This window comes from Postia placenta (genome assembly GCF_002117355.1).
Source record: "Postia placenta MAD-698-R-SB12 unplaced genomic scaffold POSPLAscaffold_14, whole genome shotgun sequence".
NCBI classification, from domain to species: domain Eukaryota; kingdom Fungi; phylum Basidiomycota; class Agaricomycetes; order Polyporales; family Adustoporiaceae; genus Rhodonia; species Rhodonia placenta.
The window spans coordinates 650,809-676,734 of NW_020169845.1; the positions used below are offsets into that span (position 1 = coordinate 650,809).

A 25,926-nucleotide genomic window follows, 5' to 3' on the forward strand; every position below is an offset into this window, starting at 1 on the left:
CGTACTACCTCGCGACATACAAGCTACCGAATCTACCGAATGCAGGTGGATTGCTGATCTTGTCACCCACGGTGGACTGGGCGAACACCCACAAGGGCGCGCAGTCGTCGATGGTGCGACACTCGCGCACAGACTATGTTGGGCCGATCCTCAACTCGGGGTACACGAGGGATGCGTTGGTGGGTGACTTGCCCGCGGAGGCGGCGTCGAGCGTTTGGATCTCGCCTGCGTCGCTGAAGATGAAGGTGTCGACGGGAATGTTCTCGCAGATTCCGCGTACATGCATTGTGGTTGGCGGAGAGGAGATGACGCTGGATCCTGTGGTGACGCTGCGGGACCGGCTGCAAGCGGACATGGGGAAGGAGGCGGTGACATACATCGAAGCGGTCGATTGCACGCACGACTTCCTGATGATGGGATGGCACGAGCCTGAGAGGACCAATGTGCTGCGTGAGGTTGCGGTGTGGGTGGACAGGCTCTGGAAGTCGGTGTAGTCCACGATGACCCCCGTGCCGTGTGTTGCTGTTTCGAAAATGTGGTGCCCAGTACTCTGGTGTCTGTTCTCTTAATTCTGGGGACGTGTTCTGCTTTTCCGTACTCCTCCATGAACCGTGAGGTAGGAGCTACTCCGATATTTACCATCAGCCTCCGGTGTGCGAAGAAATAATTGCATGTTTGCTTTTCAGTTACCGCCTGTCCTCATGCTTGATCACTTATCGGACCCTCCCTTGTACATCAACGGTGAGCGTGCAAAACGTCAGGGTCTTCAGTCCGATCTAAGCACGGTATGCAAAGATGCCTCGTTCAGTGTCGGTATAAAAGGTTTGAACGTTGGGGAGCTATGGAAGCTGCGCTGAAGAATGATCCGTGGGGAACTCGGAGGAGATACTACAATCCTCAAATTCAGATTTACACGAGAGTTACTCAACGTGTTAGACCGGGGCTGCGCGTGAAACCTGAGTGCTGGTAGGGCCTTTACACACGGTCTTGAATGGCATTATCAGAACATCACGTTTGGAAATGGGACTGAACGTCTAACCACCCTGATCGAGTGGAGCGATATTACAAGGTTAGCCAACCCATCTCCAATGTGAGTGGACGTCCGACGCATCCGGCAGTGAAGATTTGGAACATGACAGGCTGTGTTGCGATCTATATGCTATGTCTGCGTGACGTCTTTCTGTTCATCACTGAGGGGAGAATTCTACTGGTATCTTTGGCAGCAAGAGACCTGCGTCAGGTGCGGCCACGCTGATCCCCGTTCACCAAGAAGGCAAGGTTTGCATGTGAATGCCTACCGGCGGGCATAGGAAAGATGTTGGGTCAAGATCGACGCGCGGTAATGTAATTCCGTCAACAGCGCATCCGTGTGATGAGCAACCCTAGACAGAGTGCTGGTTTTCATGCACAGAAGTCAGAAGTCTAGGCGGCGTTTCTGGGGAATGCGGATCAGTACAGTTCGCTGATAGTGGAAGGTCAAGAGAGATGCATGCCGCTTGATAACGAGTCTGGTATCCCACTACCGCAGCCTGGTGTGAGTCGTGTATGCCATTAGAACGCTCCCGCAGTGGGCCATTTATAATGACGACGAAACAAACACTGGACCCATAGAATTACACCCCAACGCGTGGGGGAAACAAATGCCGAAATGTTAGAAGGAGGGCACGGAAATGTTGCTAACATTCATTGACCACATCATCAGATTCGTCATGTCAAATGTAACTTGTATGTTCTCATGGCTCACGTCTATCACGGGATACGTGTTGACTATTGACGCATCATTGTGAATACACATCAGCAGTGGGTAGGATAGGACGCCTTCCCGCTGGATCTGGATGGTTTGCAGACGCACAGCGAACTGTGAAACAGACCCGTTGTGTCGGTCCGTGCCGTTTGGCAGAAGAAAGGCGCCCGGAGGGCGGCCGTTACCAGCTGTTACCAATAGGTTGCCAACGAGTGACTAACGAGGGTTGGAATGGATGAGGTAGAGATGAGCGGAGCCCGAAAACAACGTATGCAACGCTCGATCTGGTCTGGAGGGGGTACTCCCCTTCAGGTGCAAACGTGACAATCCAGAGTCTTCGGCGTCTAACAGTCGTTTTTGAGGTCAGTCAGATCAGCCGCGTTGCCGACAACATTTAGAGCTCGATTCTATTCTGCCATTGTGTCCAAACATCTGCGGGAAGGCATCCACTAGAGCCGTACGGACCAGTAACACGTACACTCCCCCTCGCAGACATCACAGCCCACTCCATACTTTTAGACATGTTGAACTCAATGTGTGCGTTGCGGACTTCGGGCGGGAATGAGCGGGATTCAGCAATGTCCTACTTTGGTAGGTGGTGGCTCGAACCGTAATTTGCCGGGCCCAGCCAGGTCAGGACCATAGCGACCGTTGATTCCGCATTCCACATCAACTCCGCTTGCGCACAAGTATTTTGGATAGGCCTTTCGATATGCAATTAGCTGCAATATGGAATCAGCTGTCAAAGCATCTAAACCGGGATCAGGCCATCGTTGGACCGAAGCGAACAGAACAGTTTGGCGCCCATGTGAAGGAGTCTAGAAACTAGTGTCTGTTTTGATTCCCATCCAAACGCGCTACATACAGCATGTCCAAGGTCACTGATTGTGGAACTGCCAATGGGCTGCCTTGTTGACGCGCGGGGACACGGTGCAAGAAGTATGGATTGGCCAGCACCCTGGGCTGATCTTCTCGCATTGTATAGTTACGGCACAGCGTTTGTGAGAACGGGAAGCCAGGGCCATGTAGCGCATGCACAGGGTGCTTTTCCACAGGATCCAAAGCATTTCAAATTCCAAAGTCGGTCCTTTGCCTCTGTCCGAGCAGCCGCTCAAGTTCGAGCTCGTCACAAGATCCGAGTCTTAATGTTGGCCAGACGGGTAAGAACGCATAAATCTCTTGCTGATGATCCGACCAATGCCTAGCGCCGTGGATCACAATGGCGCCGTAGTGGCGCCGGTCACAAGATGCTAGGGCGCGTATCCAAATCTTAAAGTTCGATGCAGCAAGGATACCCCAAATGATAGCGCGACCTCAGGGCAAAACGTCAACGTAATCCAATCCAGCTTCAATCTTAGATCCATCATGGCGGCATGTCCATTCGTCTCGTACGTGAAGTCCGATTTGTCCGGCGAAGCATCAAAGTCATATCCTCATCAGCATCGTCTTTTCCTGTTGAGCAATGTCACTGAATCTACTAGACTTGCGACCACTCCACGCGCTCCTGATAAGTACGGTCTAGCCTACACCGACTGTCCGAGCTTGAGGCCCACCCGGAAGACCCAACCTTTGTGGCGCTTAATAGGTTGCGACAAACAATGGCCTCTACTTCAGCCGCTTTGCCTCGGCTTGACAAGATATTCCTTGTAGGCATATGGCTAGAGACTGTGCTATGGGGTATGTGAGATGTGCGCCATCCTCGTAGTGCACAACACTAACCCACTACTTCCTGCAGCCATGAAGTAGCTCGCAATTTCTACGTGAAGCGACAGCGTACTGATAAATGCATTAGTGTTGTGATTTTCGCCAGTGCGATATGGATTATATTTTGGAAGCGCGGTGGATCCACCCAATGGTAAGCTCACTGCAGATCATCCTCGTCGTGATCTGAACATGTACCCCTAGGATGCTGGGCATTACCTCCACCATCCTGTTCTCTTTTGCAACCATTCATATCTCAGTCTCCTTACAGCAGCTCCTTGAGGCGTTCATATATATCCCACCCGGCGCATCCCCGCTCTATTCCACTCTTTATTGGGCGGATGATACCACCTCGTTATCTATCATAAAAGATGTGCTCTACGATACTACCGTACGTACGAGGGGTTTCGATAACAAAGCACTTTCTGACTTCTCATTGACCACAGGTTTGGCTGCAAGACATTGTGCTCGTATGTGTTTGTGTGCCGTTGTGTCGGCAAACTACTCATTCCGAGATTGGTAGATATGGCGTCTCTATATCGTCTGGAACCGCAACTGGAAAATCTGCGTTGCACCGGTACTTGTGTCCTCCATCTAGTTGGGCGTGCTGCCTAACTCAAAATTACTAGATCATCGTCGATCTGGCCCACATGGGTAAGCAACGGCCGACGACGCAGACAATGTGTCTAACCCGAGTTATCTTGTCCTTCGATAGCGGCAGCGTATGGCGCAACCATTCTCGAAGTTCGTGGAACAGTCAGCATCTACAGCCCAGTGGTGAAGGGACTTGGCTTGGCTGGATGGTCCTTGGACCTCGTGGTCAACATTAGCGTCACGCTGGTGATTGCTGCGCGGCTGTGGTATATGGGAATGAAGGTCACCAGTATGACCTCTAGCCGGACACACAGCTCCGATCAACAACAGAACAAGTATCTCGCACCCATCTTCACCATTATAGAGTCTGGCGCACTCTTCGCCGCTGTCACAATCATCATGCTCATCTTATACCTTACCGGCAATCCTGTGACTTTGGCTGCTTTAGGTATTGCCACCCAGCTTGCGGTACGTCGACACGTTGCTGTTCCCGCGATGTACTAACGGTTCTCGTGTAGGTGACCACCCCTCTTCTCATCATCGTCCGTGTAGGACTGGGCCTGACCCACGGCCTGCCTAAGGCGTATAAGAATTTGTCGACCACAGTTTCGGATTTCCAAGCGGCGACATTGTCCCAGTCGGGGACATACGGCGGCAGTGCCATTCGTTTCGCTCCGTCTCGCGATATTGCGACGTCAAGTGCTTCATCACAAGGAGAAATGGTGTATGTTATGCAGGATTTCAAGGTGGCTGACAGCTTGGGCATTGATGAAATTACTACAAAGTAGTCAGTGTGCCTCGCGATGAGCTTGTGATACCTGCCGATACCTGTCATGTATATGAGTATCTTGTTCTCTCCAGCTGTATAATTAACACCTGCATCTGTATCGCGGTGCTGTGAGAGTCGCAGCAGGGGAGCCTCAAGACCTTCTTTCGCAAGGTGGCTTATAAGACAGAATGTATCTTTGTACTATTGCTGTTCATGGTGAATGATACAGGCTGAACACGCGGGGTTAAGCCATGCCCCGCGAGTTGGAGGGAGGGCTTTAGAGGATCTCGGTTTCGTCGACATCGTGCCGAGCAGCGACGTCGATGAACCCTGGGGACAGGAGTCTCACCAGTTAAGACGTCTTGCGGCTGCCCATGAGAAAAGCCTCAGCGACGCCTCTGCCGCTAGAGCCGGCTACCTCTTTGACGTCATCAGCAATATCGTACCAGAAAATCTCCTTGGTCCTGGGGAGCGTCCGCCGTGGCGTTATGAAACCAAGGGTGAGGACCCCAACGGTAGCAGACATCTAATTGCACGCATCCTCGTTACGAAGATTTCAACCAGCATTTCCATCAGTGAGATCGCGGCGACCATTGATCGAGTGGTCGGGGATTAAGTTCTACTCGTACAGACTGACCTGTAGTCGACATGCAAAAGCTGGCTCATCGAGGCATTGGTGGCATTGCGGGCTCTCGGCGGCGAGTATTCAAGCATTCTGCAGCTTGCGCCAGGTAGTGAGCTCGAGAAGAGGATCATAACCTTTGGCCATGAGGGAGATGAATGGCGGAACAGAGAGGTCTTGCGGCGCGCCCCCAGCGCCCTTGTAGCGTTCGCGGACATTCTGCTGCTGGACGTACCACTATAAAGTAAGAGCAAATGCGAGTATTCTGTTTGCATAGATCCGCCTAGTTGTATCCAATCAACAACACCTCTGGTCGGGACAGAGATGCTCCCTGTACATAAGAATCAGGTTCACTGGGATAATAAACGCGTATACATTACGAATATCCCAGGTGTACCCGAGCCCAAAGCTCCGCCTCTGCATGGAATTCCCGCTCATGCGTACCTGTTATCTCTCCGATGGGAGGTGTCCGGTCCGTATGCTCGATGTCGCAGTGAGCCTTCATATATTCCCAACATTTTCGATATCACTCAGCCGTCTCTCAATCCACGACATCCACCACCGTGCCATCTTCTACTACAAGGACATCTCGAGGTGCAAGATACCCGTGGGTGAACATCGTCAGGTATCGTCTATGACGAACCATCATAATGTCGTCAATCTTCACAGGGAACATGCTGAAGTGCTCAAAAAAGGCTTTTCTGCGCGAAAGAATCGGTGGAAATCGTCATGGGAGCTGAGTGGCCCGAACGAATCGCTGTCCATACGGCCGTTGTCCAGCAGCGGTCCTCCCGTGACCGATGCGCCAATACCCTCGGCTGGCGGAGAAAGTGTACGCAACTGGCCCATATAGCCCGTGAGTTGCTCCACTGCGCGACGTCTCGTGTCAGCTGGCCATCGACGCCACGCAAGGTCCATCTGCACACAGTTGCGCACCAACTCCATCAGGATGTACCTGCGGCCGTTCGAACAGAAAACAAGGCGGACTTCGGGGGCTGGGATCTGTTGACTTTTGGGTACGTCGGGCAAGCGTCGCTGCCGGCCCGGGTCACGTGGTCGTGTGCCGGTGTGGGAAGAGGACTTATGTAGGCGTCGCGCGCTGTAGGTAGCCCCATCGGTTTGTAACCTAATCACCCATTGATCCCTGTCCATCGAGGACGTTGTCTGCCGGCGGTCTTTCCGGCGTCGTTCTCACAGGATCGTAGTGTGCTGAGCGATAAAGCGCAATTCAGCGGCCTCAGCCGCATCATTGCGAATACGTGCTTTTATGAACATTCTTATACCAAGCCGGGTAGTCCTCCCCTTTCTGAGCTCAGGATAGAGGACATAACCTAGACGAAAGCGTGTAGACAGGAAGGGTGGTCTTGACGAATCTGGCAACGGGGATGGGTGATCCTGAGCCTCCGTTCGTGTGTCAAACTTTGTCCTTCTGTCGTGCTCCCGGCGTCGCATCCAAAACAATTTGTGCAACGCGGCGCGAGAGCGAGATCCTGAGCAACGAGCATTTACGGTGGGAGTTAAAATTTAACGCGGCTTTATTCAGGCCGCTTACAACACAACTCTTCATAGAAACTCAAATTATGCCTTACGTAATTGTAATACATATAAATACCAATCCGAATAGATACCCTTTGTGAATATCCTCAAAATCGCAGGAAGAATGCCTTCGCCATTGTGTGATGAACGGCTTGTAGAAACTCTTGAAAGCTATCGAGGAATTAGTCTCCTAACCGACGATCGCGCAAGACGTCTGGGGCAATACGATAAGTGCATCCCTCTTCCGCGCTAGAGATTGACCTAGTAGAGCCACGGTTCAAGCAGTGGAACTCACAGCCCCACAGGTCAATCATCGCCGTCCAAGTGATTGGGAGGGTGCGCCTGTCAAGAAGTCCTATCCACAGTGTTGGGGTGCAGGATTGAGACATTGATACGTGAGCACTGGGAACCCAATCAACATATCAAGCCTTAATCGCGAAACCTGATGGTACAGTATCAATAATTACAAGACGAGTCACATACACGCTAGTCTTGCTGTTGCTCTGCAAGAGAGACGCCGAGCGGTAGCTGTGCCCCCTTTTCCACTTCGCCCTCCAGCATGGGCACCAACGAGCCTGCATATTCTCTCCTCAGTCGAGAGATGTCCTCTGTAAGCGCAAACTGAAACCGAGAAACCAGAACGAAGAGAAACGCCTGCATCTCGTACAGCCTAGATGCAGGAATCGTGTGGTCACTATAAGCACCGTCAAAGAACGAGCATGCGAGCACTCACGCAAACTTCCAGCCAATACAGCTGCGAGCGCCGGCGGACAAAGTCAATCTGGTGACGAGGCATCAATGGTGTAGAGCTAGGCTACCTCTCGAATCAACTCACGTATTTGCCCACAATCCGACGTTGGGCCCATTCTTCTCCGTCGGCCTGAGGAAGCGCTCAGGGTTGAACTCATGTGCATCTTCCCCCCATACATCTTTATCCCTGTCAGAGTGGAGTGCATGGTGAACACCCGGACACGTTATATCGATCAGTCAGAGCTCACATGTTATAACCAGGAACGGACAGTATCAGGCGCAGAGTCTTACGGATAGGCACCTCGCTGATGACCTTCCCCGACCGCGTAGTGATGGGCGTGGACAGAGGCAACACTTCATCTCTCACAGGCCGCCGATACATATACGGCACCGCCGGGTGAACACGCACGACCTCTTTTAGAAACGCCTGGAGGTAGGGCATCGCGTCCGCGTCCGCAGCGATGAGCCCACCGCCCCCTCGCGCGCGGATGCTGTTCTCCACGACGCGAATTTCAGCGCGCAGACGGTCCTGGTACTCAGGATGCCGCGCGAGCTCGAGCAGCGCGCAGCTCATCGTGCTCGTCGTCGTCTCGGAGCCCGCGAACATGATCGAGCGCATCTGCGAGATGACCTCGTAGCGGCTCATACGGGTGCTCGGTTCCGGAGATGTGCTTGCTTGTGCTGCCATATCTGGTGTCAGCCGTTGTGGGAGGGATGCTAGCAGCGATCGTCCGGAGTTGGTCGAAGGGTGTTGTGTGACTGTATGCTAGCTAGAACTAAAGAATATAATGTTATGGCCGCAATTGACTGACTATATGCGCGTCGAATGTACGCGCGCTGACTCTGTTAGATACCAAACCGCGATGCATGTCCAAATGACGACGCGCGAAGAACGTTCAACAGCGATGCGTGCCCGAATGACCACGCGCGAACGATAGTGCGTGTCCGATTGACCACGCGCGAATGACAATATAACAAACTCAACACTCACCGTGTACGTGTGACTCTCGGGTCACTCGTCCGTACCAGCGCAATGAGAGAGAGAGAGGATGAGAAACCGCGAGACGATTGTGGTTCGAGGGAGAGAGGGAAGTGTTGGAACTTGAGATTGTGGCGAGCGCATGCCACCATATTTGGCATTGTTTGTGGTACCTCGCAGACTTTGCGCGAGCCGTCCTGTATGTTCCTTACGCGTTTGACAGAGCTCAGACAAACGCGATATATCTTCATTGATTGTTCTCGCTACGGGTCTCGGACGAACTTTAACAGGAAGATATTATTCTCGACATCGACACAGGTTTTTATAAGTACAGAGAGTCCTTGACAGCTATGATATCATATGCAGCCTACGAGGAGAGAATGACGTACATACGACGAGGTCGTTGATCGACACATCGTCTCAAAATGGAAAACACTTTCCTAATCGGGATGGGAGCCCTTTCCTGGGCACAGGCAGGCTAAGCCCAGCACTTCCGGTCTGAGTCCACAGCCAGCTCTCATCTCAGCATCACAAGGGTGTCGCTTCCGACGCGTCATATTTACTTATGCTTCCCGCCGCCCTCGAGAGCGTGACGACGCCGGCACCCCTGATCGACCTACGCTGCTGCTTCCTCTCGCCTTCGACACTGTCCTCGCAAGCCCTAGAGTCGGAATATAACAGATACAACCGCATCATCAATCGCATGAGTGAGAGAGAGAGACCGAGAAACGAAGATAAGAAAATAGGAAAACAGAAACCGCACGCGCCGTCGTGGTTTGAGTCCTACCGCATTCTCCTCCACCACACCGTTCTCGTGTCGAGAACGGCGGTGGCGCACCAAACATGCTCATGACGTCGCGCTTTCCTGCCCTGAGAGAACCTTGCCCACTTTAGTCTCGATGATTTCTTCCGCGACTTTGTGCACTTCTTGCTTGTTCCGGCGCAGTTTCGCGAAGGCCTCTCCTGGCAAGACCCTGCATAACCAAGTGACCACTGGCTCTGTGAGAAATTCAGCTAGGTTGTCGAAGACTAGCCTCGCGTCTGACGGTCGAGAAGCGACACCAGCCCTGCACCGCCAAATGTGAGCATGACTTTATGGCGTCGACAGGAGAAGTTCAAACATGAGGTTCATGTACGACTTTGCAGGCTCATTATCGGCGTCCTCCAGGCATCCGGTGTAGTAGTCGAATGATGCTACGTAAGCTGCCTGTCAGCTGACGCTGAAATTGCCTGGATCGAGGACGACTCACCTTCGCAAACAGTGTCAACGGTAGCGACATTCAGGTGGCTTGCGACATTTATAGCGCAAGCAGGGCCTGGTGAGCTTTCGACGAGCTTGCACCATTTGAAGGATAACTGAGCATCATGCGTCATCAACAGACGGCAGGAAGCAAGAAAGGTACGGCGTACTATTTCCGCATACTGCACAAAAGTGGGGAAGAGAGCTTTGATCACAGGTGCGCCGAAGGCAGGGTCCATTAGCTTCCTCTGTCGCTTGTGAGTTTCCGCTGTATTTCCATCCTAATGAGTGTATTCTGTAGCGTATGGGAAGCAAGCACGGACGGTTTGCTCCATCAAGCCCATCGTCTCCAAGCAGTTTGCTGAGCACCTTGCGCTCTGCTGTCTTCTCGAAGGTATATCCCGACTTGTGCAGAATGTAGTGCAGTGCTTGCGGGTTGCTGACCCACAGTGCATCCATCTGCCAAAAGCACTCGTAGCGCCGCTCACGTCACGATGAGCCCGAGAGCGAAGACAAACCCCCAGCGCCACCTTCACGCGTGCAATCTTCCTATATTCTTCCCCCCATTTCGCGTCCATGGTGCCGACTTCCTGCTGGCGCATTTGTTGCAAGTTACCTGAAAGAGGTCAGGAAGAAATGCATAAACCAGGACTTGGGACTAGGCACCAATCCAGAATGATACCGACTCTGGGCCAGGAATGTCGGCGACAGATATCCTAGACCATCGTTTGTACAGTACACGCAGGACAATGGTTGAAACAAGGATTATCAATGCGAGAGGCACCGTCATTGAGACCGATGTTGTTGAGAGAGAGACTACAGATCGGCAAAGATGAGTTCCTTATAAGTCAATGAGCGTGGTCTTCAAGCGGGTAGCACTGAAGTAGAGTGGTACCCACGCGTTGTCAGGCCTCATTGCTGTACCGAAAGAGGCTGGGCAAGCAAGCCCAAACCGCGCGCACTGGCAACATCATCAAGGGTTGAACGATGAGTGCCGTAAGATCGGAACAGCGTGTTCAAAGATGCGCGGAGAGACGCTAACTTGAAGAATTTGAAGAATGCGTTTGACATGCGAAAGTAAAAACAACGTCTCCCAAACGATTCCAGTGGCGCGATCACTGATCGGACATCTAAATCTCTTTAGCCGATCGCAAGCGCCGAATGGCATACCATATTGAGACCACATAAGATTTCACTCTTTGCAAGTTGGAATTGTGGTCGTGCCTCAGTTTGTAAGACGCCCTCCCAAGCAGGACTGCAGCAGAGCAAGTCGAACTATGGAGCAGTTGCGCACCAGAAATGAAGCACGTTGTCGACCGCTACCTTAGCAAGGACTCTTACCGTTACTTCGAGGTCTGTACAAGGTAAGGAACTACTATACTGGCCCCTCGGCGCATGCATATTCGTCGACGATATTTTTAGTTGCAAAGACGCATGCCTGCGCCGTCGGGCTTGGTATAGTCGCGGGACGTCAATCAGAAATATCATTTTCGGATTTCTGTGTAGATAACACGTGAACTTACTTTGTCTGCGTTCCACGCCGAACGAGGCTGCATGCAATGATTGACCTTTTTGGCCAAGAATATCAAAATAAGATTTAAGGAAAAGTGAATAGCACCTGTCTGATCTTCTGGATAGACAGACTGATCATTGCATGCAGGGAATGCTCACTGCAGGGCTCACGACAAGGGTGGATGAACCTTTCCAAGCCCGACGGGGCTCCCACGGATCCTGAAATCAGACGGCGCCGGACGAGCGGTAGAAGGCATGTCTATAGTGATGCAGAAGGCTGTTATGCCCGTACAGCCCGCAGGTTTACCGCTGTGTAGCGTTGCGTTGACTCAAAAGCCGCGACCCAGCTGCAGTACGACTAAAACATACCCGACCGATACCATGTCAACTCCCATAGTGCAGCCCCTCTCGCCCCAGAGGATGTACGAAGTCCTCATAGGAGAGGTCCTCTCCACCTCTCTCAGCACACTCGCTATCACGCTCTTTATTTCGCAATCAACATGGGGCGTGATAGACTGGAGACCTGTACGTCCATTGCGCAGCAGTCTTGCTATGTGGATCGTCTCAACGTCCCACATAGATCCTCATTCTGTTCACTGCCGACTACATCGGGTTCGGATTTGACCATTACCTCGACAACAGGCCCATTCTCCTGAGAGCACGTGCGGCTGGGGAAGCAGACATCGTCACCGTGTTCTGGCGCGCGCGTTTCGCGCTCACATCCGCCGCCATCTTGCTTGCCGTCGCCCTCATCCTCAGCCCGCTTTCCACATGGCTCATCACGGCGACCCTCCTCGTTCCTGCGCTCTTGTGGGACACGCCGCTCTTCTACTGGGGCCAACCCGTGGTGCAGCTGTCCGAGAAGGCCAAAGGTGAGACCGAGGAGCCTCAATCGGGCTTCGCCATCAAGCGCATCCCAGGGATGAAGCCTGTCATTGTGGGATTGATCCGTGGGTAAGTCACATGTCTTCCCTGCCGTGTGTCAGGGCTCGCAGACGACGAGAGACCACAGATGCGGGTACTATGCCGTGATCCGCTCAGTGGTGGCCGCTTTATACCCCAACGGGCCCGTCATGCGTAGCTGGGACCCCATCCAGCTCGTCATCTGGTCCACGATCAACTGGACGTGCATCTCAGTGCGTATCTCAGTCCGCTGCTTCGCGTTTCTGCCTCCCGCTCATACCGACCCGGAATTGTCACAGACGCTAGCCGACGTACGCGATTTTGCTGACGACCGCGTGTCGGGCGTCCCGACGATCCCTGTCCTGCTCGAGTCGGTGTACAAGACGCGCGTGCTGCTGACTATTGTGCACGCGCTGACGATGCTCACGTTCTTCAACAACCCCTACATTGTGCTTAACACGCTGTACACGATCGGGCTCGTCTGGATTATGGACGATAAGAGCCCGAGATTCATTTACCGCCTCAATACCCATTCGCAAACGCCTGTAGCGGCCACATACAGCCTTGTCCATGCATATCGGTGGCTAAATAGTAGTAATACCATTTAGTTATCTTCTTACACAGAGGACTTGAAGATCGTGTTTTCGTACAGATAAATGAGTTACATTACCATAAAAGGTTTTTGGATAAGATCACTCTTTGCATGCACTGTTACACTGAGTGTAGTCTGATGTCTTTGCCCACAGTCAGGTGCTGCAGTCACTGTCATTCGTGTCCGTATATAGCAACCACTCTGACTTGCACCTATCTTAGCTGCCTTATAGGGATTAGTCAGCTTAATCAGACTAAGTGCAGTTAAGAGCAAATCAAGACAAACGTAAAGATGTATTCCACCTTATTTTGTCTTAAATAAGACCTTTAAGCTTAGTAAGCCCACCTAAGCCGGAGTGGTGGTTTCCTAATGCTCTTGAGCTCTGCAGGCGCTCTTGTCATATCGTGAGAGGAATTATGACCTCGGCCACTGCTATGTCTGATGACACCAGAATCATGACCTTCCGAGAGTCAGTGACAAGTGTGAGCTACTATGCAGTGGTCATGGAAGCACCTGCCTCGGAAGGCGGCGGTATGTCAACAGCAAATTAGTGGTTAGTGATGTTGGAACTCGAGATTGTGGCGAGCGCATGCCACCGTATTTGGCCATGTTTGTAGTACCTTGCAGACTTTGCGCGAGCCGTCCTGTACGTTCCTTACGCGTTTGACAGAGCTCAGACAAACGCGATATATCTTTGTTGATTGTTCTCGCTTCGGGTCTCAGACGAACTTTAACACGTGACTACTATGCCAGATGACTGCAGACACTAACCGTACCTAGAGTTGATCCTCTTCCATTTCTCACTTCTGTTGGCCGTCATAAAACCACTGCCGCCGCCCCGATAGAGCGGAGCGCTCATTTATTTCGGGTGTATGATGCACAGGGCCCTCAATCGCATCGCATAACGGTACAGTAGTTGTACCGTGCTCGCTCAACCCTCCCTCTCAGTGGAAGCTCCCGCGAGCGACTTCAACCATCTATCTTTCAGTTATCCCCGCGTGCATTCGTAATGGGCATCAGCGCCTCTACGACGATACACTCTGACCCTCATGCCTATGCAACTCCTGTCTCTGGTGATGGAGGTGTCGACGATGTGTGCAGAGCCTACGATTATGTCATTGTCGGTGGAGGTAAGTCTCCGTGAACGGACACCGTCCGAGTACCTGTCTCATTCTTTTGGCAGGAACCGCTGGCTGTGTGCTTGCATCGAGACTATCAGAGGACACCACCGTCACAGTACTTCTAGTAGAGGCAGGTAAAAGGCAAGCTTGGAGACTGCGGCAAATGCGTCTGCGTTGACTGAGGTCTATCATTCCAGTCATGAAGGGTTTTTCCAAAGCCGTATACCCCTCCTATTTACCGCGTCGCTGGGAGGCGAATACGATTGGGATTTCGAAACCACGTATGCAGACTTGTTTCGCTCCAGCAATTGCCTTACCAGCGTCCCATAGACCGCAGGAAAAGCTCGGTGGTCGCCAAATCTCATGGCCTAGAGGCAAAGTGCTTGGCGGCTCAAGGTGCATACCACGGAGCGTTCTGTTTTCTGTCCCTAAATATCATGCAGCACAGTAAACGCTGTGATGTATCATCGCTGTGCTCCAGAAGGTCAGCTGCGGGACTGCTTCCAGTGCTATTCCCTTCTCACTGCAGTATAGACTTCGATGCATAGGCCAAACAAGGTGCTCTAGGCTGGGGATATGACACGATGAAAAGGTATGTGAGGTCGATACCGCATTTGATACATCTGTCAAATGTCTGCCTCTAGCTATTTCCGTAGAGCAGAGAAGTTCCTCCCGGAACCGGGCTCAAAGACCGATGCACTACTGCACGGGGATTCTGGACTGATGAAGACAAGAGATGTAACCTTAGCGGTAGGTCTTCCCAGCGTCCCCGAGACATCGATGGACCCTGACCGATTGCATAGCCTCTCTGTGATGCATTCGTACAAGCCTGCGAGACTGCGGGCATCCCGCGTCTAGAGTAAGGGCCTTCCTCAGGCACTGTTCTGCGTCATGTTAATAGTTTGCCCAGCGACTTCAATACGGACAAGGGCACGTTGGGGGCCGGAGCCTTTGGCGCTTTTATAGACGAGAAAGGCCAACGTTCGTCCGGCGCTAAATTTAGCTACACGCGGAGAACTCACTAGGATGCAGGGAGCTCTGCGGCCACCGCCTACCTTAACCCTGAGGTACTGCGGAGACCGAATCTCACGGTTGCCGTGTCAGCCACCACGGAGCACATCTTGTTCACGACGGAACCAGATGACATGCCCAGAGCCACGGGGATACAGCTCTCAGCCAGCAAGGATGCTCCAAAATTTCAAGTGCATGCTCGGAAAGAAGTGCTCTTGACTGCTGGAACGATCGGTTCTGCTCATCTGCTCATGGCGTCTGGCATCGGGCCCGCTGCGCATCTGGCAGGGAAGAATATAAACGTAGTGAAAGACAGCCCTGCCGTGGGTAAAAACCTATACGATGTAAGTTTGTGATATTGGAGCGACGATTCACATCTCATTGTCACAAAGCATTTCTCCCCCGGAGTGATGATTGTGAAGGCGAAGCCAGGGCTCACTTGGGACTACCTGTACCGTCCTATACCTACCACCCTAGCGCTCATACAATGGCTGGCTTTTGGTACCGGGGTACTGGCAACAATTGCCGGACAGGCAGGTGCATTTGTGCGCTCGGACGATGAACAGTACGCATCACAACAGATACTCTAGTTTCGTGCGCATTTCTCATTTGGTATCTGGTGGTTGTAGTATTTCTTGGGGGTCCGAGAGTCGCCCCAAATTGCCATACGTCACCCATTCGTCGGGAGTCGGCGCCCCGGACGTTGAGATCACGTTCGCCCCTATGTCGGTCATCAACAGGGGTAGGGAAGCTCCCCCGCGTGAAACGTATGGAGTCACAGTGGTACGTTGCTCTATTGATATCACTCTCGCTCCTTTCGATCAAGCAGCAATGGTGATAATAGGGCCCGATCCTGCTCAAGCCCGAAAGCTCCGGAACCGTCGAACTACAGTCTAGTGACATCTGGGACAAGCCCATCATTGATCCTAAGTACGTTGAGCTGCTACCTTGGTACGCACCCGTCACAATGAAACTTGCAGCTATTTGGCGACCGAGAGCGACATGAACCTCGCCCTGGAATCGATGCGACTGTGCCTACGCCTGGTGCGACAAGCCCCCGTGGCATCCCAGCTGGAGCTTTCAGGCGCCCCGGAAAACGTGAAATTTGACGCCTTCTGGCCAACATGGGCTGACCCTGACAATGTGCGCTCTGTGTATACAAAGTTGAGATGCTTACGCAGTCGGCAAAATATCCCACAGGTGTCTGATGACGATTTGAAGGCGTGGATGGCAATACATGGCACCACAGCATGGCACCCAGTGAGTGCTACGCCATCATTAACAGTGGCAATGCCGCCTGATTAAACACGTTCTGTGTAGACGTCCACGGTGAAGATGGGGCTCGATCCCCTCACTAGCGCTGTGGATCCTGAACTTCGCGTGTACGGAGTTCGAGGCTTGCGTGTGATTGATGCCTCTGTGTTCCCCGACCAGCTATCGGGACATACGTGTGCAGTGGTCGTCGCGTTTGCAGAAAGGGCTTCGGATATTATTAGAGAGACTGCATGAGGTTGTTGCTTCCTAAGCATCTACGGTCGTTTATGAGACCCCAGATGAGCAGTTAGGTGATAAGGCGTATGTTTGGCTTCGTCTGGATAGCAAATTAGTTCTGTCTTCTGTCTTTGATGACATCTGTCCAACTTCAATGAACGAAATGACGAATAGCCGTTGATAGGGCTATCTCATCGAAAGATATACGTGTTCTCACTAAGGCTCCAATCAGTAGATGTCGTTGCATAATCACAACGGGCAGTCGTTACGTCTGACCCCCGTGAGGATCCTGGAACGAAGTACTCAGCCCAACGATCGATTTGTTAGCTATGTTGGTATACGAATGGTGAATGTGAACCGAGTTTCTCACAAGTCATTTTGATCTGGTACTTGCTATTGACCATTCCCTCCCCATTCCACCACAGTGTCTCGGTCTTGGATCACCCCCTTTGTGAGTCTGTGCAATGTCTGTCATGCTGTTTTGGCGAAATTGAGATTTGCCGACTGCAGGCAAGGTCACCATGCCTGGGGGCTTCCGCTATTATGTGGGCGTTTCTGCTTGTTCTTGGCTGGCCGCCTTAGCTCAATGAGAGTTCATAAAAATACACATTGAGTTCAACAGGCCTATCGATATGAAATTAGCTGTAACTGTTGGTTTGGACATCGCACATCATAAGGTGGTCAGTCGCTGACACCCTATCAAGGAAGTGACGCCACACGTCAGACGTTTCATGAGTAAGTCCTTTCTGATGGGCGCTGCGCGTGTTCAATACTGAGCATAGTTTCAGCGCGCTCTTTGATCTTGCGAAGGCAACCCTTGGAGCACGATTGCGATGATGCTCGGTGGCTCTCCGGACGTTTTAACGTTACATGCTTCGACAAATTAAAATAAGTCGTGCCCATCCAGTTACGGGCGCGAGGTGCCTTTTCCCCTTACGCTCTTCGTATACTCCTTTCCTCCTGCAGTCAACTTCGCGCCTTCTCGATGGATCTCGAGCTGAACACGAATATTGGATGCTTCCTCATTGGCGTTATTATTTCTACTCCGTAAGCGTGGTTTTGCTCTATCGGCGTCATATCGCTAAGCTTATCGCTGCCAGGTTGTATGGTCTCACTTGTGCTCAAGTCATGTGCTATGTTCGCGACTATCCGGAGGACTTGATCTGGTTGAAAAGCTTGGTAAGTCGTTATTCCTAGCAGGTGATTGCCGGCTCGTTAACATGGTCTTGCGGTTAGGTTGCTGTTTTATTGTGCGTGCTAATCGCTAGCATTTAAATATTCCACGGTAAACATTTGACTTTGTCAGCCTCCTGGATACCGCAACGTCAATTGTGTCGGTTGAGGTAAGACAAACCGTCAAATGAGCGACCTCAAGTGGGCCGACTGACCATGCTCTAGTTTGTCTGGCATTACCTAGTTACAGGTCATAGCAATCCCCTCGTCCTCAGCAGCCTGGATAGGTATTTATCCTGGCATTATCCAAATGTACTGAGCTGAGACATTTCACGTATGGTGTCTCAAGCACCGGTGCTGTGAGTCATCTTGCAGAGATATTGATCATTGGCTGAATACATCCTCTGCTAAATAGAATATCTTCTCGCTGTGAGTCATCTGATACTAGTTTGCGTCCATTCACACAATCCCCAACCACAACTTCGGATAGGCATTCATTGTGATCATTGTGCAATTGTATGTATCACTATTGGTCTTAACAATTCAGGCCCATGTTAACGTCTTCCTGTGTAGTTATTACATGCGCACTATATGGACCCGTGGGCTGTCTGTCACATGATGCATTGGAACGTACTGACGACCACGGTAGTGCTAGCCCGTAAGTCTTACAAGGTACCACTGACGGCCGTTCTGGTGAGCTTATACCGTGAGTGTACATTACGGTAGTGTCTCATGTTAATTAGGCTGCATTGGCCCTTGTATCCTTTGGTAAGCACGACCCGTGTGCCGCTGTTTCACTTTTGATACTGACATACTCTCTTTAGGATTCGGTGTCGGTAAGATACGAGTCTCCTGCGCGGAATTTAGCACGAGCTGATAGGCGCGCCTCACTGTCAGCAAATTGCGTTACAGGGTAACCATGCGGTCTGCGTGCGTATTACTCAAGCTAAATCGCCTCATCCATAGAATTCGCTCCCCGGCCATACCTGCACTGTACATCAAATTGCGGGTATGTGGCTCTGATTGGCCCGGACGAGTAGCTCTGACGGGCGCACATAGGTCGGTGCATCCATACAACCGTTCACCGCGTCTGTGACAGATGTCTGCATCACCGTCATGCTATGCTGGGTTCTGCACACCGAAAATAATGGGCTGGCATAGTGTGTATACCGGATTTGTCACTCTGGTGTTGCCTCTTGAATCAACCATCAATGCTAGCACCAACTCGCTCCTGCGCACTCTCATGATCTACGCGATTGGCCGAGGTATACTCACCACGTGAGTTTCTAAAGATCTCGACTGGAGCAATTGACTAAGCACGCGCCTAATTACTTAGCGCGTTGCAGATCGGGCAGGCTGTGTCCGTGAGTAAGCCATACGTGCGCTGCGCCCCGAGTCTAATATTTTTCAGTATGTTGCAAGTAGTCCCGATGCGTTCTACTGGTCCATGTTCCACTTTCCCGGAAGCAAAGGTATGCGTAAATCCATCATGTGAAGCCCCTGCTCACCTCGAGAATGCCGTGCAGTATACATAAACTCCGCTCTAGCCATGTCAGTTCCACAAAGTGTATCCAGCAGGTAATCGATACTGATAGTGTACGCCGCCTTTGACCACAAATTGCGCGACATCATATTCGTGGTGAAACAGGGAACTACAAGTCATCCACGACCATATCCGCAAATATAGCATTGGGCAGGGATATACCACTACGCGTTATGGACAAGGAGATGGCAAGCCCATCGTACAGGCGAGAGATCATATAATGGGTGTAAAATGCTGACCATTGGTGTCTACCCAAGCCCGAGGAACGGGGAGCGGCTGCGGTACGAGAACGCTCGCAAGACGGCCAACTGATATCCTCAAGCGACAACAAACCGCCCATGTACTATTTTGTGAGATTATATCTTTAATCAGTGTATCACGGAAAATTTTACTACACATCTCGAGGCCCTTCGCGAAATTCTTGCAAAAATGAGCAACAGAGGAACCAAAAATGATAAGATTTTATGACAATTGCTGATGCAGATATTCTGCCGGACAGACGAATTGCTACGGTTGCCTTGGAATCCTACCAGGTCAGCCATGGACAGGTATGGTATTCAGAAAATCGTAGTAGATTCCACGTGTGCGTGTATGGTTCCCAGATGCACTAAGGGCAGATGCTGAGCCGAGCAGCCTGAACAAAGAGGTATGATTGGAGTATATTTGACGATGGTACAACGCACAGCGACAATAGGAAACCGGCTGAGAGTCCATGAGGCACCAAGACCCCACTAGATTTAGAACTCAACATACGAGAGTTTACATAACGAGCGATTAAGCGAGCTAGGAAGGAAGGCGAATTCGAATCTGCCATGCAGTTCAATAACATGGGAGCACTGTCAAGCTAACGGTATTATCACAAGTAGTGTACACATACTAGGTGATTGAGCATTCCCTCTTAATCAAACCTGCTTGTCACGAGTTGGCACGGCGCCTAGCCGTTTTTTAATTTTTCCTTTTCGCGGGCTCGAACCCGCGACCTCTGTACTACTTGCCTGATACGGACACGTCGTTATCTACTGTACGATAAGATTAGATGGGGCGGCAGCGCACGGCACAGCTCGGGCTCCGCTGACACAGCCGCTCTGACTCACCGGCCCCCAGGGCCGCGTCGGCATGCTGTGCACGGACCAGCTGTGCACGGACCAGCTGCGCACGGACCAACGCGCACAGCCTGCCCTAATCTCCCCATGTATATAAGCCGGCCTCTGCTGCCCTAGGGACCTCAGTTTCGACCTCTTGTCCCTAGGTCAGTAAGCCCATCCTGTATTCTCTTTCTTACTTAACCAACTAATACATTTCTTGTCTCTAGCCTTAGGTTTGAGCTTAGCTCACCATCGCTTCGGTGAGAACTAGTCGAACGCCCCCCGCTTTCAGGTATTCCCCTGTCGCTTGACCTCAAGTCGCGACATTAGGTCGAAACTCCATAGCGGCCGGCGTTCATTGGAACCCAACCACTCACACTCACTTCCTACAGGTCGGGTGGTGCGCACCCCTACGATACTTCACGGTACATACGATACGTAGATAGCTTTACTATACATCGCCAACCCTCGAGGAACGAACTCTTCAACACCTGCACTTCAGTGGGCGGTGTTTGTCCTCACGGACGCGTGGACTAGGTTCCTGCTGCATAATAGTCAAAAGCAGTACTGGGCCCCACGTGAACTGCGAACCTCAGGGTCTTCTCGGGCGCCGTAGCGTAAGCTAGTGTAGTACGGCCATTTTTAGTATGCGCACCTCCCCGTCCTCCCCCCATCCAACGTGGCTGCCTGCCAAGGCCAAGTTCACGCATTCGACTCGCAGGACCTCATCGACGTCTACATCCCAGACGGCCCTGAGACTGTCCTCTACCGTTGCGAGCAGCAGCTGTGCCCAAATCGGACACCCCGATTGATCGAGGAAGATTACCCTCGCTACAAGGCGATCCGACGAGCGCAACACCCGCTCGGACCCCGAAGCACTCTCGCATCTCGATCGGCCTCGCGGCACTCTCGCCCTGTCTCCCCTACCTCCCGCCTCCCTCAAACTGTCGCCGATCAAGCGCGAGGAGATATCCCTCCCGACCCTGTGCCAGAGTCTGAGCCTGAGGAGGGTGACAGTGAAGAAGGAGTCTCGGAGTCCGAGTCCGCGGATCCTGCTCGGCCCGCCTCGCCGACAGCGCTCGCCCCCGCGTCAGCAGTCCCTGACGTACGTGACCCCCCCGCCGAACTTCCTTCGGCGCCTTCACCGCCGACTCCGCCGAGAGGCCGCTCAAGCACTCGCTCCTCTCGAAGTTCGGCCAGCGGAAGGCCACCACAGCCGCCTCCGCCCCCGCAGCATCCTCCGTCCCCCCCGACGCCGATAATGTCGTCTCCTGCAGCCGCCCCCGACAAGGAGACCTTGAAACTCCTCCTCCCGCTCCGCTACGATGGCAAGACCGTCATCGAATGCAATCGGTTCCTGTCCCAGTTGCGCATCTACTGGCTGGTCAACACGTCATTGACCACCATCGAACTCAAGGTGCATGTCGCACTTAGCCTGCTCGATGGAGACGCCCGCGCCTGGGCCACCCCCTACTTTGCCCAGCTCGCGTCAGTACAAGTAGGAGTACAAGGGGCCACAACCCCATTCGCGAACGAAGCGGCCTTTGCCGCCGCCTTCAGGGCCCGCTTCGGAAATCTCGACGACGAGGCGGCAGCACAAGTAGAGCTGGCAAAGCTCTGCGCGGACAAGTCGGTCAGCAAAAAACGCACCGCTGCGGAATTCTCCGCGCTGTTCAAGGGTCCGGCGGACCGCTCTGGGTATGGGGACCTGGAGCTACGCGACAAGTACCTGAGCGGCATCCCCTCCCGCGTGTACCGAAAGATCGAGCTCAAGACCTTCGCCACGTGGCAAGCAGCTGAGAAGCGCGCCACCGAGGTCGAGCAGATCCTCGACATCAGCCGGGCCCGTCGGCCCGAGCTGAACAACTTCTTCTCGGCACGAGGTCGAGGACGCGGCGGGGCACGTGGTGGTGCACCTTCGACGCACGCCGCTTCGGCCAGCATCAACGCGGCCGTCGGGAGAGGCAACTTCCCCGGCACATGCTTCGGCTGTGGGAAGCAAGGGTACCGACGTTTCGAGTGCCCTAACTGTAAGGACAAGCCTTACACAAAACGCGCCGACGCGCGGGCTACGGTTGCCTCGGGATCCACCCAGGCCGCGACAGGCGCCCCCGTCACGACATCACCCTCGGCAAGTATAAGTGCCGCTTCAGCGAAATCCGAGCAATCGGAGCTGGCGGACTTAATGGCACAGGTGAAGTCGATGCGTGAGGAGCTCGAGCACTATCGGGCGATGAAGGAGGAGGGTTTTTGATCCGGTCCGCGCTTCGTGCCGCACGCGTCGGGCCGCATATATCCTGTAACAAGTATGATGTATTGTCGACTGCAATGGTGTATGAGTTGGACCAGGGGTCCCAGCACTTTCACATCCCAGTTCGACTTCAAGGAAAAAGATGGCACAAGGACATAATCGCTATGGTGGACAGCAGAGCCACCACGAAGTTTATCAACAAGCGATTCGTTGAAGAAAATAAGGTGCAAACGCGGAAATTAAAAGAGCCGATTCCGCTATACAATATCGACGGCACCCTAAATAAAGACGGAAGCATCTCGGAGGTAGCAGTGCTACAGATGCACATTGGAGAACACGTCGAGAAGACGGTGTTCACGGTCACGGACATCGGTCCGGAAGATGTGATTGTCGGGTTGGACTGGCTGCGCAAGCACAACCCTGACATCGATTGGGAAAAAGGCTCCCTCAAATTATCACGATGCCCTGAGGCGTGCAGTGCCAGAAGGGCTGGCCAAATGGAGCAAGCGGCGACTGCGCGTGATACGGGGGTCAGGCCCACGGCGCGCAGGCGTTCGCCGAAGTCCAAACGGTCAGTCATAGGCGCTTGCCGGAGCAAGGTGCTCCCGGACTTCGAACCCGAAGATGATCCGGTGGAGGTAGAATGGAGCGAAGCCGACTTGATCGAGGCCTGGGAGCAAGGTATCACGCTTCCCGGCGCCCCTCAGCTGTTCGTCGCAGCAGGGCACACGTATTCCCAGCTGTTCGCTGAGGAAGAAATCAAGAAGAAGGTCGTTAAGACCGCTGAGGAGTCGGTACCTAAACAGTACCATGAGTTCCTGAATGTCTTCTCCAAGGAAGCATCAGAACGGTTACCCGAAAGGAAGCCGTACGATCATGCAATCGAACTCGTGCCCGGCTACTCGACGTTCCATTCGAAGGTGTATCCCCTGTCGAACAACGAACAAGAGGAACTGGACAAGTTCCTAAAAGGGCAGTTGGCGAAAGGCTACATACGGGAGTCGAAGTCACCCATCTCGTCCCCTTTCTTCTTCATCAAAAAGAAAGAGGGAACACTTCGACCCGTGCAGGACTACCGCCGGTTGAATGCGATCACTGTTAAAAACCGCTATCCTTTGCCGCTGATCGCCGAGATGGTAGATAAGCTCCGCGGTGCCACGCTCTTCACCAAGTTCGATGTCCGATGGGGATACAACAACGTCCGGATCAAGGCCGGTGACGAATGGAAGGCGGCCTTTGTGACTAACCGGGGGCTGTACGAACCCCTAGTGATGTTCTTTGGCCTCACCAACTCCCCCGCCACTTTCCAGGCAATGATGAACGAGATCTTCCACGATCTCATCGTCGGTGGCAAGATCCTCGTATACCTTGATGACATACTCATCTTCTCTACCAACAAGGAGGAGCACAAAAAGGTCACGCACGAGGTTCTTCGTCGCCTTCAGGACAACGATCTATTCCTGAAGCCTGAGAAGTGCGAATGGGACGTTCCCAAGGTCGACTATGTCGGCTATGTGTTCGGTGGCGATGAGGTAGCGATGGATCCCGCGAAGCTAAAAGGAATTAATGAGTGGCCGGTACCCCGGAACAAAAAGGATGTCCAGAAGTTCCGGGGGTTCTCCAATTTCTACCGCCGCTTCATTAAAGACTTCGCTAAGATCTCGCGACCACTCGACCGGCTCACAGGAAACGACCCATGGCATTGGGGCGAAGAGGAGCAGCACGCCTTCGACGAGCTCAAACGGCTCTTCGCGACGACTCCAGTCCTGGCGCTGTACGATCCCAATCGGGAGACGCGCATTGAGGTCGACGCCTCAGGATATGCCACTGGCGGCGTGTTGATGCAGAAGCAGGACGATGGCAAATGGCATCCTATTGCCTTCAGATCACATGCGATGGACCCGGCACAGCGGAACTACGAGATCTACGATAAGGAGATGCTCGCGATCATCGAAGCACTGGACGACTGGCACCACTATCTCGAGGGCCTACCCAATCAGTTCGAGATCGTAACCGATCATAAGAATCTCGAGTACTGGCGCACGTCACAGCACCTCACGCGTCGTCAAGCGCGATGGTCACTGTTCCTGGCTCGCTTCGACTTCCGCATCACGCACAAAGCCGGGACGTCGAATGGAAAGGCTAATGCCCTGTCGCGACGATCAGATCACCAGATCGGCGATGAGGACGATAACACCGATCAAGTAGTTCTCAAGCCGGAGCGCTTCCGCATCGCCTCCGCCAGGCGCGGTCATGCCTCGGTGACGGCCGATCAGTCGCTTCTGGAGCGCATCAGGGAGTGTTCGGAGAAGGATCGGGAGGTGGCCGAGGCACTTGAAAAGGTGCAAGACCTCGGGCCGCCCCGGCTGCAAAGGGGTTTTGAGGAGTGGAATGCCGAACAAGGGCTTCTGCTGTTCCGCGGGTGCGTGTACGTCCCAAAGAATGCGGAGCTCCGGCGGGATATAGTCAAGATCCACCACGACTCGCCGATCGCCGGTCATGGTGGTCGCGCCAAAACCCTGGAGCTCGTGTCGCGGAATTACTGGTGGCCTGGGATGTCCAAATTCGTCAATGAGTACGTAAGCACCTGCGACGTGTGCAACCGTACCAAGACATTCCCAGCCAAGCCTCAGGGTCCGCTGAAGCCGAACGAGATCCCCGAGCGCCCGTGGCAGATCATCACCACGGATATGATCGTCGGCTTGCCGAAGTCTGATGGATTCGACTCGATCCTGGTTACCGCCGACCGCTTTACCAAGCAGGTCCACTTCTCGGCCTGTCAGGAGACCCTGACGGCAGAAGGTGCGGCAGACCTGTACATCCGCGATTGTCGCGACTTGAGGTCAAGCGACAGGAAAAGACCTAGAAGTGAGGGGCGTCCGACTAGTTCTCACCGAAGCGATGGTGAGCGAGGCTCAAACCTAAGGCTAGGGACAAGAGTGTATTAGTTAGTAAGTAAAAGAAGTAAGTACAGGAGAGCTTACTGACCTAGGGACAAGAGGTCGAAACTGAGGTCCCTAGGGCAGCAGAGGCTGGTTTATATACATGGGAAGATTTAGGGCAGGCTGTGCGCGTTGGTCCGTGCGCAGCTGGTCTGTGCGCAGCATGCCGACGCGGCCCCGGGGGCCGGTGAGTCAGAGTGGCTGCGTCAGCGGGGCCCGAGCTGTGCCGTGCGCTGCCGTCCCATCTAATCTAATCGTACAGTAGATAACGACGTGTCCATATCAGGCAGGTAGTACAGAGGTCGCGGGTTCGAGCCCGCGAAAAGGAAAAATTAAAAACGGCTAGACACCGTACCAACTCGTGACA

At 53.0% G+C, this 25,926-nt stretch overlaps 7 protein-coding genes across 7 annotated transcripts; 6 read left to right on the forward strand and 1 right to left on the reverse strand.

The window, feature by feature from the left end:
- Positions 1 to 110: 110 nt before the first annotated feature.
- Positions 111 to 494, forward strand: POSPLADRAFT_1060443 (hypothetical protein; the record flags this gene model as incomplete). The annotated part of the gene is made up of 1 exon (XM_024481261.1): positions 111 to 494. The coding sequence occupies one exon, from the start codon at positions 111 to 113 to the stop codon at positions 492 to 494; it is 384 nt and encodes a 127-aa protein (XP_024335358.1).
- Positions 495 to 3,342: 2,848 nt separating this feature from the next.
- POSPLADRAFT_1152937 (hypothetical protein) lies at positions 3,343 to 5,424 on the forward strand (the record flags this gene model as incomplete). Its single annotated transcript, XM_024486702.1, has 9 exons — positions 3,343 to 3,425; positions 3,480 to 3,599; positions 3,650 to 3,836; positions 3,892 to 3,915; positions 3,969 to 4,022; positions 4,075 to 4,099; positions 4,161 to 4,507; positions 4,558 to 4,826; positions 5,058 to 5,424. The coding sequence occupies 9 exons, from the start codon at positions 3,343 to 3,345 to the stop codon at positions 5,422 to 5,424; spliced, it is 1,476 nt and encodes a 491-aa protein (XP_024335359.1).
- A 1,965-nt stretch (positions 5,425 to 7,389) lies between these two features.
- POSPLADRAFT_1067498 (hypothetical protein) lies at positions 7,390 to 10,725 on the reverse strand (the record flags this gene model as incomplete). The annotated part of the gene is made up of 12 exons (XM_024482191.1): positions 7,390 to 7,636; positions 7,700 to 7,747; positions 7,802 to 7,903; positions 7,965 to 8,397; positions 9,534 to 9,555; positions 9,576 to 9,762; positions 9,817 to 9,889; positions 9,946 to 10,051; positions 10,106 to 10,203; positions 10,259 to 10,394; positions 10,454 to 10,551; positions 10,602 to 10,725. The coding sequence occupies 12 exons, from the start codon at positions 10,723 to 10,725 to the stop codon at positions 7,453 to 7,455; spliced, it is 1,611 nt and encodes a 536-aa protein (XP_024335360.1). The 3' UTR covers positions 7,390 to 7,452.
- A 1,103-nt stretch (positions 10,726 to 11,828) lies between these two features.
- POSPLADRAFT_1049334 (hypothetical protein) lies at positions 11,829 to 12,958 on the forward strand (the record flags this gene model as incomplete). The annotated part of the gene is made up of 3 exons (XM_024479719.1): positions 11,829 to 11,972; positions 12,028 to 12,401; positions 12,460 to 12,958. The coding sequence occupies 3 exons, from the start codon at positions 11,829 to 11,831 to the stop codon at positions 12,956 to 12,958; spliced, it is 1,017 nt and encodes a 338-aa protein (XP_024335361.1).
- Positions 12,959 to 13,951: 993 nt separating this feature from the next.
- On the forward strand, positions 13,952 to 16,583 carry POSPLADRAFT_1049335 (hypothetical protein; the record flags this gene model as incomplete). The annotated part of the gene is made up of 16 exons (XM_024479720.1): positions 13,952 to 14,072; positions 14,126 to 14,197; positions 14,269 to 14,344; positions 14,394 to 14,459; positions 14,507 to 14,591; positions 14,612 to 14,655; positions 14,708 to 14,813; positions 14,867 to 14,922; positions 14,974 to 15,044; positions 15,096 to 15,418; positions 15,467 to 15,639; positions 15,704 to 15,857; positions 15,919 to 16,004; positions 16,055 to 16,217; positions 16,275 to 16,334; positions 16,395 to 16,583. 16 exons carry the CDS (start codon positions 13,952 to 13,954, stop codon positions 16,581 to 16,583), a joined length of 1,845 nt encoding a protein of 614 aa, XP_024335362.1.
- Positions 16,584 to 17,693: 1,110 nt separating this feature from the next.
- Positions 17,694 to 19,905, forward strand: POSPLADRAFT_1152738 (hypothetical protein; the record flags this gene model as incomplete). Its single annotated transcript, XM_024486684.1, has 12 exons — positions 17,694 to 17,744; positions 18,026 to 18,101; positions 18,154 to 18,167; positions 18,312 to 18,396; positions 18,482 to 18,506; positions 18,636 to 18,747; positions 18,798 to 18,898; positions 18,957 to 19,016; positions 19,075 to 19,102; positions 19,150 to 19,229; positions 19,387 to 19,507; positions 19,765 to 19,905. 12 exons carry the CDS (start codon positions 17,694 to 17,696, stop codon positions 19,903 to 19,905), a joined length of 894 nt encoding a protein of 297 aa, XP_024335363.1.
- A 492-nt stretch (positions 19,906 to 20,397) lies between these two features.
- On the forward strand, positions 20,398 to 21,471 carry POSPLADRAFT_1152973 (hypothetical protein; the record flags this gene model as incomplete). Its single annotated transcript, XM_024486706.1, has 5 exons — positions 20,398 to 20,473; positions 20,531 to 20,534; positions 20,594 to 20,626; positions 20,759 to 20,804; positions 21,013 to 21,471. Coding segments are annotated over 5 exons (618 nt in total), but the record flags the coding sequence as incomplete, so codon positions are not given.
- Between the last annotated feature and the right edge of the window lie 4,455 nt (positions 21,472 to 25,926).